General features: G+C 44.0%; 1 protein-coding gene across 2 annotated transcripts in view; it reads right to left on the bottom strand.

Moving 5' to 3' along the window:
- COL4A5 (collagen type IV alpha 5 chain) overlaps positions 1–20,991 on the bottom strand; it is a 134,145-nt gene that overhangs the window by 48,438 nt on the left and 64,716 nt on the right. Inside the window, exons 13-27 of one of the 2 annotated variants that reach the window (XM_090060522.1) lie at positions 20,834–20,926; positions 18,518–18,571; positions 18,353–18,409; positions 16,188–16,232; positions 16,045–16,098; positions 15,784–15,825; positions 14,404–14,536; positions 12,756–12,929; positions 10,195–10,278; positions 5,240–5,332; positions 4,085–4,155; positions 3,674–3,865; positions 3,005–3,173; positions 2,062–2,154; positions 1,874–1,978 (exon numbers count right to left, since the gene is read on the bottom strand). In XM_090060522.1, coding sequence (XP_089916648.1) covers positions 1,874–1,978; positions 2,062–2,154; positions 3,005–3,173; positions 3,674–3,865; positions 4,085–4,155; positions 5,240–5,332; positions 10,195–10,278; positions 12,756–12,929; positions 14,404–14,536; positions 15,784–15,825; positions 16,045–16,098; positions 16,188–16,232; positions 18,353–18,409; positions 18,518–18,571; positions 20,834–20,926 — 1,459 coding nt within the window. Of the gene's footprint in view, positions 1–1,873; positions 1,979–2,061; positions 2,155–3,004; positions 3,174–3,673; positions 3,866–4,084; positions 4,156–5,239; positions 5,333–9,302; positions 9,424–10,194; positions 10,279–12,755; positions 12,930–14,403; positions 14,537–15,783; positions 15,826–16,044; positions 16,099–16,187; positions 16,233–18,352; positions 18,410–18,517; positions 18,572–20,833; positions 20,927–20,991 lie in introns of those variants that run through there. The other variant, XM_090060523.1, reaches the window with a different exon arrangement.

Genomic DNA, 20,991 nt, shown 5'->3' with positions numbered 1-20,991 from the left:
TGCCCTGAGCCACATGGGGGGCTGTGCCAGGAGGGCCCCAAGCACCCCAACGGCTGCTGCTGCTGCGGGCCCTTCGGGGGGGCTTTGGCTGCTGTGGAGGGAGACTGTAGCCCTTGTGGGGGGAGCATGTGGGCCCAGGCGAGGGAGCTGTGTTCTCTGTGGGGGGCTCTGGCCCAGGGGTGGGGAACTGTGACCCCTGTGGGCAGGGCAGTCAGTGAGCTGCACCCCCACAATCCATCCACAAACCCCACACTCCCAAGCCACCCTCACAAACCCCTCACCCACATACCTGGCCCTGTGTGTCAGGAGTAAGGGGACTGGGGCTGGGGGCAGGCTGTGGGTTGAGAGTGAGAGGCAAGGGCGGGGGCAGGGCACTGGCATATCAGTGCTGCACATCCTGGTGAATGAAGTGGGTAAGGGCAGCTCTGATTTTTCTATGACAAAAAAGCCAAAAGTAAATGCTAAAGTGTATAGCTATTTAGAATTTATTTTATTATGATGATACAGGCACTGGTAGGCATCCAAATTGCTTTAAACTTGTAAATATATCAATAAAACATTGCCCAACTGATCTCTCTATATATAGTGGCATTTCATTTTAATAGTGAAAGAACACAATTTAATGAGAGAATTTAAGTTTCTTATCACAGAATTTGCAATTTTTAAACAGGGAACACCAGAATCTCTGCTTGTGAAACAAGTGGTGAGTCCTGGGCAGAGGAGCCTGTCCAGGGCCAGCACTGGAGACCCAGCTGAAGGGCAGATGAGGTGGCTGACCTCTTGCCCATTTGGGGCCAAGAAGACACACTTAGACAGTTCAAAGCAGGGCCACTGCAAGGAGCACATCTTTTTGGCGATAGCTACCCAGATGGCAGAGTGGGAGTACCGCATCTGAGTCAGGTAGGCACACAGCCATGGGGCCACAGATCCAAGGGGGTGAATGTTGTCACAGGTGGCAGACTGCCAGACTGCTGCAGTGGGTAGAGAGGGTAGGGGACACTCCAGGTTAGGGCTGCTTCAACAGCCCAGCTAGCACAAGGGACAGTGTCCCTAGATACGAAGTGGTTGGGCCTCAGAAGTTCCTGAGGGCAAGCAAGCCTGAGCTGCTCACCAGGGCAGGTTTTTATACTGCTGGGGCCAGCACAGGTGTTGGCCCCAGGCTCTAGCTCCCCCTGGCTGCAGATCCAGGAGGAGCCGGGCAGGGTTATTTTGCTCCAAGTGGCACAACTTGCCCCACACCAAAGTGGATGTCCCCACATGTGCGGTGAGGCAAAAATCCCTGGCTCAGATTTGTGCCGCTCCTATTTGAGCTGCTGCAAGTGCACATGCCTGCATGTGTGGATGTGCCCTTTATGGCTGGTCAGCTAAAATTATGCTGTTGCCTCAAGGTAACCCAACTTGGCCTGGATAGCTTTGCACACAGTGCACTGTACCCAGTGAATCTTTTCTTTCCATTACCCCTTCTGATGAGGGATGCTCCCCATTTTGTGTGTTCTTACTGCAGATATAAACTATTTACATTACAAAAATGGAATCTTGAGGCTGATCTTAAAGATCACATTGTTTACGTTAAGTAAGTTGCACACTGCTCAAATCATCATCCTTTGCAATTTGTAGTGTTTTGCCTGCTCGTTTTTGGCCTCAGTTGACTTAAAGGTCTAAGCTTTAATAAAACAGAGAAGAATAAACAAGAAAGACTACAGCTAAATTGAGGTTTTTCCAGTGCATTTTAATAGGAGTATATAATTTCAGCTAAGCATTTTAAACACTAAGATTTGAGAAATGAGCAAGCTATGAGAACTGATTAACTGTGAGAACAGCACCACCAAAGGCGAGTAAAAGTCACTCCTCTAAAGATGGGGTAGCAACATACCTTTTGGCCCCGGTGGGCCTGGAAGTCCAATGCCAGGCAGACCTGGCTCTCCCTTTGCACCTGGGATACCTGGTAAGCCAGGCTGACCTGGCTGACCAGGGTCACCTGTAGAGAAAGCAATTTTAATTATCAAAAGCAAATTAAAAGGAAACACACCATATTATCTGGACAACTAGTTTCTCTCTTACCTGGAAGACCTGGTTCACCATTTCTCCCGGGAGGACCAGGGGCACCTGGAACTCCTTGTTCTGTAAGAGTCTGACCAGGTTCACCTTTTGGACCTGACAGTGAAAAGGATACAGATGCATTACTTTACTGTGTATATAAACCCAGGAGGACAGCTATCATTTGACATCTAAGTACTGGATTCAATACAACATTTCTCCAATTTGCCATTGTTGTAATTCTATTGAAACTGATAAATTGGGTCCAGGGATGGACACATCTGCAAGATTATTAAAGAGGATAAGCAGATTTTTGGAGCAATGCAATGTGGGTCTTTTCAGCAAGCTGAAAGAATGACGGCCACACTCTGTGACCTTATCAATGGATAAACACCAGGAATAAAAACAGTAGTTTAAATGATGGTCCAAAAATTATATGAGAGGCAAGGATTTCTTACAATGATATCTTTTTTTGGACCAACTGTGTAGCTACAATAGAGCTAACCGAGCTTTCAAGTGCTTGCCTAGCTCTATCCCTACTACACAGTTGGTCCAATAAAATAATATCACCCTAAGAAATCCTTGCTTCTCACATGAATAAAACCTCCATTTTCTTGAACAGTTCTATCCCTCACAAGCCTTACCTTGAGACCCTGTGTCCTGTTTCACAGACACTGCAGTATTTCTTGTCACTATAAATTGTTGTTCAAATAAGTCATTACATCTGACATTTCTGAGCTCCCTGCTGGTGATCAACATCATAATAAAAACTGCTTTGTTGACAACATCTTTTGGGCTACAGTAAGATGGAAAGGCATTCCCAGTTTTAAAACAACCTAAGTTTATAACCTTTGGCTTCAGATTTCAGTAAAGCTGAAGAAAGGGTATACAGTGTGACCACCTGGTGGCTTTTTTGGTAAATTTGCTTTTACGAGCATTACTCAGCAACACATGGAAGCAGACTCACCAGGAACTCCTGGGGGGCCTGGACGACCGGATACACCTTGAATGCCTTTTTCACCCGGTGGACCTTGAGGGCCAAAACCAGGAGGTCCCATAGGTCCTCTCTCTCCAGAAAGACCTGGTACTCCTGGATCACCTCGAGGCCCCATTTCCCCTTTGAAGACAACACTACCCTGAAAATGAAGAAGGAAAAAGGACAGTCGTATGTACTGGAAAGATCTAAATATCTAGTTTTAAAGCTGTCTGAAACATCTACTCTTGCTTAGAACTTTTCAGGCAAGTATTCCCAGCCTTCTATCCTCTATCCAGTATATCTCTGTGCATTAACACTGTACTACAGGCTAGGTTGAATTTTCAGTTGCTTTATTCTTAGTGCTGTGTAGGTAGCCACACTGGGAGGATGCTGAGTTTGTTCACCCATTCAGGAGCAGTTTCTCTACTGGTTTATTGGGAGGGACTGGCTGTCATTAGTGACCCAGTTAGAAGTAGTGTGTTGACATAAAGGGGATGGGCAAAAATGGTACAATACTCAGGGTGGGGAAGAGTCACAGTCTACCATATTACTCTATTACTCTTCTGCTTAAGGAAAACTTGAACTGTATATCTCCCTATTGGTATTTTCCCAAGTGAGTTCCTGGACTTCCTAAGATACTGTCTATAAAACCCAACTTACAGACTCCCCTTTGGGTCCAGGAAGACCTGGCAGTCCATCTCGCCCAGGAGACCCATCTATACCAGGAAGACCTGGAGGTCCTGGGAAACCAGGGTCTCCTTTTTCACCCTTCATTCCTGGAAAAGCGAGGATGTCCCCTGGGTCCCCTTTGGGACCAGGTCGCCCAGGGGCACCTGGAGGTCCTGGAAATCCCTAAGGAAAGAACATTAAGTATTTCAGGCATTTATTTTACACTCAACCTCTTCTGTAGATCGCTGAATATAAGGATTACAGATTCGTGGTAGTAAGAATAGAAATGAATCCACTTCTGTACAAGTCTACAAATGGAGAACTAGTTAATACTTAATTGATATTTAATTTAAAACAAACTAAACTCTTAAGTCCTCCACAAAACATAATTATAACACTTACTCGTTGCCCTTCCAGCCCGGCTAAGCCAGGAAGTCCTTTTTCACCTTTTGGTCCAGGGAAACCAGGAGGTCCTGATGAGAGAGACAGAGGAAGAAGCTTTATGAATAAAACTATGAAAACCATGAAGATCTATATTCTTACTGTAGTTTGCTGAAAATTCTAGTTGAGATTGAGTAGAGTTAGAATTAACTAGGATTCTGAAAAATCCCTAAATTACTTAGAAGCCTAAGGCCAATTTTCCAAATAATATTTAGGGACTTCATACTCTAAGTCTCATAGGAAGACAGTTAAACTCAGGTACCTAAAATGCCTAAATCTCTTGTAAAAAATGGGCACTTGGAAATATTTGAAAAATTAATGCTAATCCTAAAGTATTTTGAAATGATTACAACATTGTGAAAAGGTAATGAGAACTTTGCTCCACCCCCACCAACTCTGATATTGAGACTGGCTCTCAAAATAAGTAACACCTAAATCTACTCTTGTAGCTAAATCACACTAGTTACTCACTCAGAATCACTGAATAGATTATTTGTCTCTCTAAAACCTGCTGAGATGCATCAATTTATCTTATATAGGACTACAACTACAAAGAAATCATTGTATTGCAAGTACTCACTGAGACCCAGACCAAATGCATCCTTTTGGTTTGAAGAGCTTGATTTTCACAAAGTAAAACAGATTTTTAATTAAGTTTTTATGCCAATGATACTGAAAGGGGCTACCTTCCTCCCCCTAGAAATCTCCAGTCTGGTTCTTTTGTCTTTTTGGGAAAAGAAAGGAGCTGAAATTCACTCCTCTCTCTCTGTAGTAGATAATATACCTTTACTTAGTAAGCACAGTTCTTTTATCAGGAGAAAAGATAACACCCCATTATTTAAGCAAGCACAGTGCTTTGATCAGGAGCACTTATAGTGTTTTGAAATATGATCCTTAAGACCCAGATTTAAAAAAAATGTTTACAATGCTCCCAGCCTGTAGCTGCATGAACTCAGTGGTGCCCCTAATTGTGTCTACCATATGTACGTTTGCATGTCAGAGCTTGCACTCTTGTATCTAAATTTGCATAGAAATGTATGATCACATGTGGAAAACTCTTTGTAAAACATATTACATAAAATAAAAAGAAAAATGATGAAGACCAATTTTTCTTACCTGGGCTACCTGGAGGTCCAAACGGTCCCCTCTCCCCAGGAGGCCCTGATATGCCATTTCCTATACAGTTGAAGCATGTATCTCCCTTATCACCTAGAAAGAAACATATTAGAAGTGTAGATATAAGCATTTTTTTATTAGTAATTATAGAGCTTAAAAGAAGGATCTTATAAAATTACACAATCTTTTAAAAATACAGTGGTAGAAGGCTTTCCATATACATCCAGTTTTGCCTTCTTGATTATTAGGGCTCAACCAAAGCTGCAGTCAGATCTGCTGGAGTTTGCCTAGTTAAATGAAAACAACCTTTCTGGATTCAGGAATCCAGATATGGATCTTTTTCCAACAAGCAAAGTCTTCAATCAGTAATCTTTCAATATATGGAGCTGGGATTTCCAAATACATTAAGCGATAGTCAGGAACTTTAATTATGAAGATTCCAAGAAGGTAAAACAACAAATACTATATTAGAAATCCTTAGCAAAATACTGCTAATATGACCACATGCTAATTAGACTTTATTAAAAAAAAGCTTAAGAGGTTTGTAGTAAAATAGAATCATAGAAAATTAGGGTTGGAGGGGACCCCAGGAGTCATCTAGACCAACCTCCTGCTCAAAGCAGGACCATCCCCAACTGTAACATCCCAGCCAAGGCTTTGTCTAGCCAGATCTTAAAAACCTCCAAGGATGGAGATTCCACAACCTCTCTGGGCAGCCTGTTCCAGTGTTTTACTATCTTCCTGTGCTAAATACAGACAGAATCAATTCAATCTTTGCAGGTTAGTCTAAGCTCCATAGATTGAACCAATTAAGCTAGTGAACAGACATTCAGTTTTAATTCTGGAACTGTAGCTACATGCCTGTAGTGGCCCAAGCCAGAAGCCAGGGGGCACTAGAGTGTGCCTCCCTGCTTAGCTGGAGCAGACAGCTTGGGCCAAGGCTAGCCTAGCCACTCAGAGAAGGGAGGGTTTGTGGGGGAGGTAAAAAGCATCCTGGGATGCCAGAGGACTGTGAGTTAACGTGAATCTGGAGGCAATCTGGAACAGAAGTTCAATAAAACAATTTAACATAAATCTAGGGGTGCACCAATAAAGATTTTCTTGGCTGATATCAATAGCCGATTATTAACCATCCATATCATCCAATGACCAATTTACAGGAATGCAGCTGGGCAGCATGGAGAGCAGCTCTCTGCAGGTAAGTCTGTGGAGGGGAAGGGGCATGGGGGAGGAAGAGGTATTGGGGGGGGTTGATCAAAGCCCCCATGGTGAGGGAGGGAGTGGGGCAGAGGCAGGGGTTGGGCTGCTGTCCAGGCAGGGTGGTGAATGGGACCTGGGGCTGGGGCGGGGAACAGAACAGAGCCACGGGAAGCTTGTCCAGGGGATCAGCATCCCAGCGCTTGAAATGGTGTAGAGGCACTTGAACTAAAGCTTGTCAAATAAGCTTTAGTTCAAGTACTGCCACCACCATTTTTAAGTGTGAGGATGCTTTTAATTGGAGCGAAGCCAAACAGGGTGAGGGTGGATGCAGGCTGCCCACTGTGGGCCCAGGGCTCTCTGCTCTGCTGCATTTCCCTCAGGAACCCCTGGCCAGACATGTGCCCCCTGCCCACCCAGCCATGAGGGGCACAACTCAGGGCCTGCACCACTGCCAGGCAGGCAGGGGATGCGTGGCTCGCATCGGGTTCCTGGGGGAAAGGCAGCAGGGTGGAAAGTCCTAAGCCTGCAACAAGCAACCCCCATCCAAGCTGTGCACAAATCTGGGGGCAACATATGTCCCCATGCTGCTCCCAGGGGGTACATGCCCCGGTGGGGAACCGGCCCCACTCCTCTCCCCTCCTATGCCCCCTCGACAACCACCTGCAGCTCTGTCCCACTCCTCACCCTGGTCCTGGTCCCATTCACTGCCCTGGTTGGGCAGCATCCCCAGCCCCAGTCCCTGCCCTACTCCCTCCCTCGCTATGGGAGTCTCGATCTATATTCCTCTTATGCCCCTTCCCCTCCACAGACTCACCTGCAGGGAGCTGCTCTCCATGCTGCCCAGCTGCATTTCTGTGTGCAACTGCATGCACGCACATGGTGTCTGGGGACCCCGGACAGAAGGCATATTGTATTTAAAAGTGACATCATCAGCTACATTGGCCAAAAGAAGCCAATAGCTGATAATGTTAATTTTCCTTTAATTGGTTCCAGTCTGATAAGCAACCGATATATCAGTGCACCTCTACCTAAATCAGTTAAGTCTGATGCTACATTCATCCAGGTTTAATTTAAACAGGTTTTGGCCATTCTGAAAGTGGTTTATATGCACTGAACTTCTATTGCCTTACAGATTTGAACCAGTTTCCAATTACTTGTACTGGTTTATGTGAAATTGCTGTCCCTAGTGGGAAAGTTTTTTTCCTAATATCTAATGTAAACTTCCCTTGCTGCAGTTTGAGACCACTGCTTCTTGTTCTATCATCTGCTTGCACTAGAACAGTCTAGCTCCATCCTCTTTCAAACCACCCTTTAGCTAATTGAAGGATGTTATTAAATTCTCTGTCTTCTCTTCTGGAGACTAAATATGCCCAGTTCCCTCAGCCTCTTCTCATAAGTCATATGTCCCAGCCCCTGAGCCATTTTTGTTGCCCTCTACTGGACTCTCTCCAATTTGTCCATATCCTTTTTGTAGCGGGTGCCCAAAACAGTACTCCAGATGTGGCCTCACCAGTGCTGAATTGAGAAAAATAATCACTTCCCTCAATCTTACTCTTCCCACTTCTCTTACTGAACCTCATGAGATTTCTTTTGGTCCAATTCTCCAATTTGTCAAGGTCTCTCTGAATCCTAACCCTACCCTCCAGCGTGTTTATTACTGACCCAGCTAGAGTCATCTGGATACTTGATGAGGGTGCACTCTATGTCATTTTCCAGGTCACTGATGAAGATACTGAACAAAAGTCGCCCCAGGACCAACCCTTGGGCACTTCACTTGAGACTGGCTGCCAACCAGACATCAAGCCATACACTACTACTCTCTGAACCTGACAATCCAGCCAGTTTTCTATCCACCTTACAGTCCATTCATCCAACTCATAATTCCTTAGCTTGCCTGCAAGAATGTTGTGGGAGATCATTCAAAAGCCTTGCTAAAGTCAACGTATATCACATCCACTGGTCTCCTCACATCCACAGAGTCAGACATCTCATCACAGAAGACAATTAGGTTGGTCAGTCATGACTTGTCCTTGGTGAATCCATGCTGACTGTTCTTAATCACCTTCTCCTCTAAGTGCTTAGGAATGGATTCTCTGAGGACCTGCTCTATGATTTTTCCAGTGACTGAGGTAAGGCTGACTGGTCAGTAGTTCCCTGAGTCCCTTTCTTAAAGATGGGCACTATATATGCCCTTTTCCAATCATCCAGAACCTCTCCCAATTGCCATGAGTTTTCAAAGACGATGGCCAGAGGTTCTGTAATCCCACTGGCCAACTCCCTCGGCACCCTCAGATGCATCCTATCTGGCCCCATGGACTTGTACACATCCAGCTTTTCTAAACAGTCCCTAAACTGTTCTTTTGCCACTGTTGCTTCCTCCCCAAACTGTGCTGCCAGGTGCAGTAGTCTGGAAGCTGACCTTGCCTGTGAAGACGGAGGGAAAAAAGGTATTGAGTACTTCAGCCTTTTCTGCATCCTCTGCCACTAGGTTGCCTCCCTCATTTAGTGAAGGACCCACACTTTCCTTGCTCCTCCTGTTGCTGCTGATACACTTGTAGAAACCCTTCTTATTATCCTTCATGTCCCTTGCTAGCTGCAACTCCTTTGGCCTTCCTGGTTTCAACTCTGCATGCCAAAGCAATACTCTCATATAACAGACCAGGGGTTCTCAATCTCCGGGCTGTGGTGGGTCAGCTGCCAGTCCACAGCATGGTTGGCTGCTGGACTGGAAGTGGCTGTGGACCGGCAAACCGCAGCCCCCAGAGCCAAGCGAAGAGGCCGCAGCTCCTTCTGCAAGCCCCGCAGCAGTGCAGGGTTTGGCCCACCCGCTCCACCCCCACCCAGGGGGTGGGGGTATCCTTACCTGTCTTCCGGCCGGAAATTCTGGCCGCGGTCGGCCGTGACTGCTGGGCTGCGGTTTGCCAGGCAACGGCCACTTCCGGGCCACGGTTTGCCGGGCCACAGCATAAAAACTTTGGGAACCCCTGTAATAGACCATTCTCTGATGCATATCACTGAAGTAACTAACACTTTGCATGCATTACTAAGTAGATTGTCAAAAAGTCCATTGGGAAGTGGAGGAAATGTAGTTAACCTTATTTTACAGAGGCACAAAATTATGTGGCTTGCTCAAAATCAGTCAAGAAGTCTGTAGCTGGCTATAAAGAGAATGCAGACTTTTTTTGTCCTAGTGCAACACTTTCCCTACAAGCTCATCCCTCTAGAAATGGGAGACCACAATAAATGTCGGACCCTTGGGTTATTATAGACTTACTTTAAATGGCTAAACTGAGATCATACCCCTCACATCTGTATATTTTGAGATTTTACTTTGCTCTTATGACATGAAGTCTGGATTTCCAATGAAGCAGTGTAAACTCTTTCACCTGGATATGCCAAAAAGAACTATAAAGAATCTGGCCTCACCTGAGCAATACTCCTAAATCACAATCTCCTCTTCATCATAAACACAATGTTCATCAAAAACTATATCCTCAGGCAGTGCAAGTCAATGTATCATCCCAAACTGATTTCACTCCATGTCTACATATCATCCCAAACTGATTTCACTTCTGCTGAGGGTTTGGCCACAGGACTTTAATCCAAATAAAACAGATGTTTACTTCTGACAGCACAGGACAGTGGCCTCACCATCCTAGAGAGAGTAGATGCTTTGTTCCTTTCTAATATAGTAATTAACTATAAAGGCAGCTTTAGCTACAAGGAAGAGAAACAGCTTAGTTACGATACTGCACCTTTCTGGCCTTGCTCCCCCGTAAAGCCTTGGTCTCCTGGAGGACCTGGAGGACCCGGGGCCCCTGGCTCACATAATCCATTTCCTAAGGAGGAAAAGAGCATTGAGAGAGTTAGTTCTTCTGCACTGTACTGAATCCTGAGACTGGGGAAGCTCACTACATTGCCCTACAATAAACCCTTTAGTAACTCTGAGCTGAGGCTTCTAGACTGAACAATGCATCAACACTACAGTTATAACATGGAAGGAAACAGGGAACTATATCTGTATCCCAATCACAAGCATTCCTCTTTAACCTCAGCTATCTCCCAGCCTCTCTTTGCAGCCCCCATACCTCAGCAATCATCGTGGAGTCTTCACTAAATCACAGATTACATTTCACATATGATAGTAAATTGTAAAAATAACTGTCCTCTAAAGAGTTATTAGTCTAATTGTAGGGACTCAATTTAATCACTAAAGCATGGAACAGGGGAACTGAATCCCCATTGAAGTCCAAATCTCAACACACCCATGATTACTTTTAACAAATGGGTTCTGTTAGCACATGATGGGCAATTATTTTGGCTGGCAGGTCACTTAATGAGTTTTGGTGAGCTGTCTAGTGCTGCAACGGTAACCCTCTCCCGTGATAGGTGCCCTGCCCCCTTGTTACCATCTTGAAGTCTCACCCCTAACCCCTGACTTTTACCACCAGAAGTCCCTCCCCCTCCCCCTCCCCCTAGAAGCACTCCTTTTGGGAGGGGAGGGGTGCCACCTTGGAAACAAAAAAAACCAAATCATATACTGATCCAAACATTTACTATAACATATTTTAATTTTATTGTCAAATAATATTTCTGTCCTGATTTGTGTTTGTGTAGTGTATCTAGAGGTGGTTGCATAATAGGTCAAAAATAAAATCTTACTCTTGTATAATCTGTGCGGAGGGCGTGTGGGGCAGTGTGTGGTGTGTGGTTGGGGGGAGTGTATAGTGGGGTATGTATGGAATTTGTGAGAGGGTGTGGCTGTGTGTGGGGGGTAAGGTACGCTGCAGGATGTGTGTATATGTGGGTGGATTGTGGGGGCAGGGTGTGGAGTCTGTGGGGTATAAGGGAGAATCATGGGTGTGGGATCCCTCAGAACACGCCCCCCCCATGGTGCACAGCCCCTGCTGCCACTAGTGGCAGCAGCAGGCCCTCAGGGTGCTCATGGCCCACACAGCAGTGCACAGCTCCAGCCAGTTTTGGGAGCTGCACGTGATGGCAAGGAACAGAAGCAGGTAAGCCTGCCTCTACTGTGCAGACTTCACGTGCAGCTCTCAGGACTCGTGTATTCCAGGGGGAAGCCCCACGTGATGTAGCCATCTGCCTTCCCCACTCCCTGCCACCACATGTACATCCCAGGACTCTGCTGGGAAGTAGGGGGCAGGGCTCCCCTCCGCTTCCAAAGGAAGTGCAGCTCCTCTCTCCCTCCAGTCTCAGGAGCTGCATGTGGTGACAGGGAGCAAGGAAGGCAGCCGGCTCCACCACATAGGGCTTCCCCCTGGTGATGCACAAGTCCTGGGAGCTGCACATGAACCCCGCGTGATAGAGGTGGGGTACCCTGGCTCCTTGCCACCACGTGCAGTTCCCAGAACTGGCTGGAGCCACATGCCACCCAGAACAAATACCCCAAGGGCCTGCCAGCTGCTGCTGCTGCCACCGACAGCGGGGGCTGTCTGCAATGGGAAGGAGTGTTGGGGAGAGGTCCCCATATCCCTCCACCCTCCTTCACACCCCACACACTCACATCCACACCCTGCCCACCTGAGCACCCTGCTCCCACTGCCCCCCCTGGGTATGGGCCCTGGACTCCTCGCTCCCGCCAGCCCCAGCCCTACACTTCCACCAAGCTGCAGCTCCCCCTAACCCCCACTGCTTCCCTACCTGCTGCCAGGAGCAGGCATCACAGCAGAGACAGAAGGAGCTAGTGGAGGCCAGGGAAGCCGAGCAGGTCCCCCAGTGTTCACAACAGTGGTGGGCACCCATGGGCCAGATGAAATGGCCTGGTGGGTCAGATTTGGCCCTCAGGCCAGATTTTGCCTGCCCCTGTATTAGCATGAGGACGAAGAATATTATACAGCACCCCTAAGACCCAATATTCAACCTTACTAAGTAAATATTACTGTGCCACTGGAATGGCGCAACACAGCCACAGGGAACTGACACTCATAGAGCAATCACGGCTGTAATAAGGTTCTATAAATGGCTTTACAGAGATGTAACAGGGCTAGCTGGAGGTGGAAGAAAATAAGACAGGATCAGATTGCACTTCATACCACTGATTTCCAGCCAGTGTAATAGGTCCCACAGAACTAAAGTAAGAGCAGTCTTTTGGGCACTCCAACTTGCACCATGAGCTTGTTTAGGGGAAACTCAAAGATGACTTGAAGTCATCACTACCTTCCTGATACTTCAACAATAGCTGAATCACGTTTCTGGAGCGAGAAGGGGGAAACCCCCCTAACATTAAATACCATTTAGTATCTTTTCCTATATATTAAGTGCTTCAAGGCTACAAGTCAGTGAAGACATCACTTACGAGAAGGAACAGCTGATCCAGGACGTCCAGGGGGACCTGGCGGTCCAGGTAGTCCAGGTTGTCCATCGAGTCCAGGCTGTCCAGGTATGGAAATTCCCGGTAAACCCTGATCTCCCTTCTGACCTCTCTCACCTGGCAATCCAGGTGGGCCAGGAGGGCCAGGAGTTGTGATTCCTTGGATGGGAAAACATTAGCTCCTTAGTAGCTCTTATATCTAAATCATAACTTTTGTCAAGGTGGTAATATTTGGCCAGACTGACAATATTAAACCTTCACATATGTAACCGTGAGAGAGAAATTATACTACAGGATGATGGTTTCAAACAAGCCCAGTAGATGGAAAGCAAAACTAAAAGCATACTAATTTGTGCATACAATGGTATATGTATGGTGCTTGAGGCAGTCACTGCTTGTGCAGAGATTTTTGTTTGAAAACTTGACCCTAAGACTCAACATTTTAGTAAACAATTTAGTTAGGGAAGGAAATATAACAGGATTAATGAACGGACATACTAGAAGAAAGGTTTGTTTACATGTCATAACTTTAGAGTTATGCTTACATCCCTTTGCAGTCTTGTGAAAAACACAGTTCTCTCCACCTAACCCTTTTCTAAACTTGTACTGTCATCTTCACCACTATCAAACAGTTGGCCAGCATATACTAAAATCTGTATTTAATAATCAGGTTAACCAGTCGAGCACAAACTCTTTTCTCATACAAATGAAACTGGTAATATACACTGCATCCAAACGTAAAAACACCTTTCATGTGTGGATGTATAAATAGCTATACTTTTTAAAATTATCAGTGTTGGGGGATTTACTGCTTCTAAGTGGGTGTGTCTACACATTTGTTAGTGTGCTTTTGCTACTGGACATTAAATTTAGTATGTCTAATATAAGGTACTAAATAAATGCACATTAGGCTGCCCTAATGCACAGTAGCAAAAGCACATGCTTTTTTAGTGACAGTAGCTTTAATGTGCAGTAGCCTATGTTTACTGTGCATTAGCGTATTAACACAATTTTTGACATGATGCTTTAATGCAGAGTAAAATAGGCTACTGCACATTAAAGCGCACATGTAGACATGGCCAGTGTGTGTCAGCTGACCCAATGTAACTGTTTCATCTTTCCACTCCTCCTGTAGCACAATAAGTGAAGCAAACCCATTAGATTTACTCTTGAATTAACCAAGTAGTATAAAAGTCCCCTTTGATTTCCTCTTACTGGGACAGATCAGAGATAAAACAGTGGAAGTGGATTCAGTGAAAACATGCTAAATAACTCCATAAACTTCTCTTTAATCAGCAAAATAATTTTGTTCATGCCCTTCGGCTACTACAGTCCTAAAGACTAGTGTCTCCCCTCTTTTCACTATCAAACAGCTAAAGCATAAAGAATGAGTGTTCAAACCTGTTATGCCCCTGCTTTCCTGCACTGTGTCTGAACTCAAGGACAATCTTTAGGATTCAAAGGTAGCTCTAGACAGTTCTGCCTTCACTGCATATTATATTCTGTCAAGAATGATCCAGCTATGATGGTGATTATTATGTGAACATCAGCCCATTAGAGGTAGTTAATCTCATGATGCTAAATATCCAATCAGAACTTGTGACCTACATAAATCTCATTTATGTTCTGTTACCTGGAGGACCTGGCAATCCCGGAGGACCGGGCAAGCCAGGATATCCGCGTTCCCCTTTGGAGCCTGGAAGACCTGACAATCCTTTGCTACCTTTTGGTCCCACTGTTGCACCATTTCCTGGTCTTGAAATGATCTGTTATATTCACAAGTCAAAAGATAAACATGTGAAGAACCAGTGCAAGGCATTTCAAAACCTATCACTAATGACAGGGTCTTCCTAATCCACTGCTAACCCAAATACATCTTAATAATTAAAAAAGAGAGCAAGCCAATTCACTAATATCGCAAGCCTGTACAGAATTTGCATGAGGTTTACTAAAAATACAAGGTCACTCATCATTCTTGTTTTTGAGAAGTGTTAGAATAAAAAAAGCAAGAAATTCCATAACCAACCTTCTAAGGACAGCTGTTTCCCAGGACACTGAAGGCAGAAGACTGACATACCCCTGAAATTATGGCACCTTTACTGTGGACATTTTAAAACTTTTTGCTTTCATTTGGTCTCATTTCCTTTATAAAACCACAGTTTCAACTACAGGTAGGGGCCAATTTCTGATTCATTACACAGATACAAGTCAACAGGAACATGTCCAAGGGATATATTCTGATTTTACACCAACCAAACTGCCTCTACTAATTGGTTTCCGTGGAACTGCCATGGAGAAACTTACTTCTCACTCAACTGAGGGTATTGGATACCAACTCTAAAGACAAAGTCAGTTGAATGCATCACATGATTGCTCTCTATAATGTCGGTGACATTATAAGTGACAGCTCAGGAGTATTTTATATTTTTGATGCACCACACTGGAGGGATGATTACAGCAGGCCAGGAGATTATTTTATTCCCTATGAAAACTTGGTTTTATTTGAAAAACCTGCTTTCTGTCAGAAAAACATTCTGACAAATCGGCTCTACTGATTTTTCTCTTCACTTAGGCTTTAGTCCACTGGCTTTCACAAAAGAGATGACTGATTTAAGTTAGTGGAAGTGAGATCATTATCTGGCCTTGGGTTTGTTACTGAGGGATTCTAGAGGGCAGGTCTACCCTATCCTGAAGGACAGAAACCCCAATTGTGGTGATCAACATTTAAGCTACCTGCCAACTTCTCATAGGCTCTGTCAATAACTGGAGTCTCTCCTGCCAACCACTGTAATCTGTAATAGTGTTATTGTTGTAGTCATTCTGGTCCAGGAGTGAAGCATGATTTGAAAGGTGTGTTTTTTATTTATGGAACTGACAAGTTTATTTTGGGAGACAAGCATTTGAGCGTGAAGTGCCCTTCATTCAGGTAATATCTATGAAATATGGAAAGAATGCAGAGACAAAGCAGCATGCTGCCAACCACAGGAAGAAACGAAAGCAACAAGCAACATACCCTTCCAGGAGCACCAGGCAGACCACTTTCACCTTTCTCACCCTGTCAATGAAACGGATGGGTTCTTAAATGGCATTTGGTGTATAAGAGCCTTATAAGAAATCAGCTATCAAAACAAATAAGTCAGGTAGCATGAGGAAATGATGTCAAAGATTCTTCTGCAGATGAGGTAATACAACTACTACCCAGCAGAACCAGTTGGTCAGGCTCAATGATAAACAGCCTTCAACACTAATGTAGCAATAAAGACAAACCACTCACCTTTTCCCCGTCTCTTCCTGGCTCCCCATTTATACCTGGCTCTCCAGGTGAACCCTTCAAAGAAATAAAAAAGTAATCCTCAAAGTGTTCAGTGCAAACATTACAAAGTATATGCTTAGGTGAGAAATGTGGGAGATACTCACGTTTCTACCAGGCTGGCCAGGTTCTCCATCTTTGCCAGGTTTCCCCTTCAAAGACACAAATGTGCATTGAAATAAAAAAAGATTTAATGGTGAAGAGCCTTTGTTGAGGATAGTGTTATTTGTTTCCTTCATAGCAGATAAAGAAAACTACTTCTAGAATTCAACACATTGATAAATATATCTGAGAGTTAAGAGGGAAACGTAATTTTGAATGTAAGATTTAAGTGAAGAAGGACAGAAATAGAATTCTCAAATATATTTATCAAGTAAAACCAGAGATTTCTCAAGCAAAACCAGGAATGTCATCCTCCCACTTTACTCGCCTTAGTGAGGCTGCAGCTGGAGTACTGTGTCCAGTTCTCGGCCCTCCACTTCAGGAGTGACATGGATAAGCTTGAGAGAGTCCAGAGGAGAGCCACCCACATGATCAAAGGCCAAAAGAGCAAGCCTTACAAGGAGAGGCTGATGGATATGAGACTCTTCAGCCTGGAGAAGAGAAGGGACGGGGGGACTTGGTGGCAGCCTATAAGTATATAAGGGGTGTGCACCAGGATCTGGGAGAACAGTTGTTCACCAGGGCTTCCCAAGGGATAACAAAGTCTAACAGCCACAAACTTCTGGAAGGCCGATTTAGATTGGACATAAGGAAAAACTTCTTTACAGTCTGAGTGTCCAGGGTCTGGAACAGACTTCCCCCAGAGGTGGTACAAGCACATACTCTGGATTCATTCAAAAAATGTTTGGATGCTTATCTTGCTGGGATCATTTGACTGCAGCAGACTACCTGCCTATGGCAGAGGGGCTGGACTTGATGATCTTGCAAGGTTCCTTCCAGTCCCTAATGTCTATGAAATCTAAACTATGATTGGTAAAATTCAAGTCTCAGTCTAGAAAGACTGTGTGTTACAATTTTAAATCTACTTTTCTTACAACATTTAAAAGAAGCTTTTCTAAAAAGGAATGTGGAAATAAATTCAAGGTTTAAAGTGAAATTCCATTCAGGAAAGTGATTTTATAAAAATAAATTGTCTTGCTGAACAGATTTGCTGGCTGTATCGTCACAGACATATCAGGTGGTTGCCAGGACCAAAAAAACAGTTTGTACAACTTTTAGATAAGAAAAACTAACATGTAAGGGATACCAAAATGGACACTAGCAGAATGGTTGGCTAAGCTGTGCCACAGAACCAACACTGGCCCTCATTTATGCTCATCCAGCAGACAATGAGACTGCATGGATGTTAACTAGGACAGTGCAAAATCCCAGGATTGGCAATTAGAACAACTCCTCATACTTGTAATCAGAGCATATTCAACAAGAGTCAAGATCTGTGGGATAAAGCAGAATCCTAGAATGCTGTTTTTGAATCACTTCTCACAGTAGAACAGGATAAACATGCATGTCCCTATATATAGCAAAACTTTTTGCAAACAGGTGTAATGTGGAAAAAACCCTCAAGTATGTTTCCTTTTTGATCTTTGCAGAGCTATACAGCTCTCCTTTAATTTCTCACAAGGAAGCAAGTTAGAGAACACAAGTCAGAAAATACACAAAATGGGGATTTTGGCTTAATTTCCATCTTCCTTATCACTTGTTTGCTCGAGGAACAGAAAAATCAAACCAAAATGCCTCCTGTAAATCATTTGGCAACTAAAAAACAAAACATTTGTAAATCTGAGAAACCTTTTATCTCACCTGATTATTCATTGTAAGACTGATCTTGACAGTTGGTTCAGGAATAAAATAAGGAAACTAGCTTCCTGTAAAGAACTTATGACCTGACAGCCATTTGTCCTTACATCCCTTCTTCAATCCACATTATCCTTGTCCTACTTGCTGGAACCCTTCAGATCTTATAAGCTTCACTGACTGAAATACGTTATTTCCTGAGGTTGATGGCAGAGTTTCTACCTCACTTTTTCTTGACCTGAGGTTAAGACCTACAGGAGGGTAATTCCATTAAGAGATATGGGAAGGTCTTCACACCTAGTGAAAATCATGCCTCACAAATAATCACTGTCATCTGCAACTTTAAATTATAACACAGAAGAAAAGAAAAAAATCTCTTACCAAGAGTCTGATGGCCCAACCTGAATTCAACATTGGCTTAATTCTGCTAATACTGTTTGGAAAGAAAAATCTTCAGTTCACCTAAGTTACTTACTCTTTTGCCTGGTTCTCCTGGCTCACCTTTTTCGCCTTTCATGCCACCGGGGGGACCCTGAACACACAAACAATGCCTTAAACTTAGCTCAGGGATACAGACAGAACTAAGTCACAATTCTGTTACATCATGCCAATAAAAAATGACAGTGTGGAAGTTACTCACAGGAGGACCTTGTGGCCCAGGGGGTCCTGGTGGACCGCGTTCACCTGGTGCACCCTGTCAAGCAAGCACGGAGGGGGGAGAAAAAGAAAAAGGGTTAAAACTCCCACCATTGGGTATTTGGATGATTCTTGTATTTACTTTGTTGCTATTTACACAGCAAGTGCTAGGAGAACTAATGGTCCTTTCATCCAGGAGGATCTCCAAATGCTGATTCAAACTGTACTAACTGATTGCCTTATTTATGTAGATGAATCACTTCACAGCTGCTGTATAACAGTTTAAGGCAGGAAGTGAAAAATACCCTATCCAGCTGCAAGTGCAGCAGGAAGAGTCACTAGGCAGATGGTAATTACTAAAGCTACAAGGACACTAAAATTAATCTCTCTTCTCTTGTGAAAGGTGCCAGGGATACGATCTCCATTTTATATTGCTGCACCTCCAGTAGTACAGGCTGGATGAGTGATTTACCTCTAATTTAAAAAGAAAAGCATTGGTCACTCAATCCCCCAAAACTCACTGCGCTGCACTCACTTTTTATCTTGCAGGTTTCCCACACAGCTTGGCAATCAGCTGAGATCACAATTTTGCTTTGGCTCAGACAAACATTAAGATATGGGCTATATAAAAAATTTAAGTGTCACCTAGAAATTAACATTTATAAACTGAGCACCACTGAGACCATTCCTTGCTTCAAACTGTAAGTACCTAATCTTAAAATTATTGCCAGTGTAGGGACAAATGCAATCTGCTGGGAGACTCAGTGTTTAGGTCTTGGTGTTTTCTAAGAAATGTAGAGTAAAAATGATCCCTTTTTGTATATTTTGGTAGCTATACTCCAGCATGATTAGGCCTTCAGAGCCCAGATTATGAGAGAGCAGAACTAAACTTCCAGAATCAAATTCTCATTGTACTGAAGTCAGGGTGAGTTTTGATATTGACTTCAGCAGGGCCAGAATTTCACCCAACCTCCTTTAAAACAGAGGGGATGGCTAATTCTTTGCTTCTTCATCTACTGCACTGCTACCTAGTAAAACAGAGACTACCACACTACTTGACCTTTCTAAGACAACTCCAAAGGGAAAATGTAAAATAGTGGATAGGTCTGGAAAAGGCTTCAATGGGACTAAAGAGTTTTTTTTCTTTTTGAAGGGATGGAGAGTAAATGGTTCTGATCAAAGTGGAGGGTGCAGAGAGGATGGGCACTTTCCCCCCGACTTCCTGTCTAACCAAAGCACTTCTGTCCAGTGGTTCCTTCTCTTCTCTGAAATGTTTGTTCAGACAATAAGAGCAGAAAGAAAAGGAAGAACAAAACAAAATGGTTCATCCAAATGTGGTTGCAGAAAAGTAAAAATGGATCAAGCGTCTGACTGAAGCTTTTGGGGAGCTAACTCATGTAATGTAGAAAAATACATGGATGACAACTCCTCAGGATGTGGCCCTTCAGAATGTGCCCCTATTACAGAAACTTCAAAGGAAACAGGGGAACCTTGGTATGCATGCTCCTGTTTCCTCTACCTGGCTCATCTGTTACAGGCCCCGTAACAGAGATGGGATCTGTGATATGTTGCCAAACAAAGAGGAAAGTTAAAACTTAGCTTTGGAACTGGCAACTCTGCCAATGACAAACAAGGGCCAGGGCCAATTTGTTCTGCACAAAATGGAGCAACAGCTTGGTAAAATGAGTTAAAAAATCAGGAGCAGTATAGCCTCCAAAGATATAGATTCCCCACCTAAGCCAGATGTGCATATTCAGGTGCTAAGGAAGTGGGAGAGGATTTTATTCAGACCAGAAGGAAGAAGGGACTCAAGACTTCATCTAAAAAAGGGAGATTAAGTGGAGTACATTTTACTTTTTACAGGAAATTACATTTTAATTTTCCTTCAAGTGTAGCAGGTGACTGGGGCTAAGATTTTTCAATCTCACCCAGAAAATCTCAGCCTGGATGTCTGGAATTGACTAGCCTGTTAAAATCCTGTTAAAGCCAGTTAGAAGCTAAATTACGTTCTTCCCAGGGACTTTCTTCAGAGATTGTTTCTTCTGCAGTTTAATTTTTAATAATAAAATACATGTGGAGATAAAGCTTTGGCTTCCTAGTTTGCAAATGGAAGCACTTGAATCCACATGCCTAAAACATCTTTAGAAAAATAAAAGTGGGTAGGCCTGACTGAGGTTGCTGACAATTCAGTGCTCTGGAGAAGAAGAAGGACCCTGCTAAACTGTATGTTGGGGGAAGTCATTCTGAATGAAATTTAAAGATCATAAACACTGGACTTGTATCTGCTGTAAACAGATAAAGTTTCTTCCCTTCCACTCACCTGATCTCCTTTCTGGAACTCAACATCATTTGGTCTCTTCTGTTCTCCTATTTGTCCTGGAGGTCCGGGAGGTCCCTGAAGGCCTCGTTCACCCTAGTAGCCAAAATGATGGCAAGGCATATAAAGGCCAGTTTAGTATATACCACGTCAGCCAAGAC

The sequence above is a fragment of the Crocodylus siamensis genome, chromosome 8 (genome assembly GCF_052110815.1).
Source record: "Crocodylus siamensis isolate JL-2025a chromosome 8, ASM5211081v1, whole genome shotgun sequence".
Taxonomy (NCBI): Eukaryota; Metazoa; Chordata; order Crocodylia; family Crocodylidae; genus Crocodylus; species Crocodylus siamensis.
The sequence above is the reverse complement of the archived record's forward strand: the minus strand, read 5'-3'. Positions and strand labels throughout refer to the sequence as shown.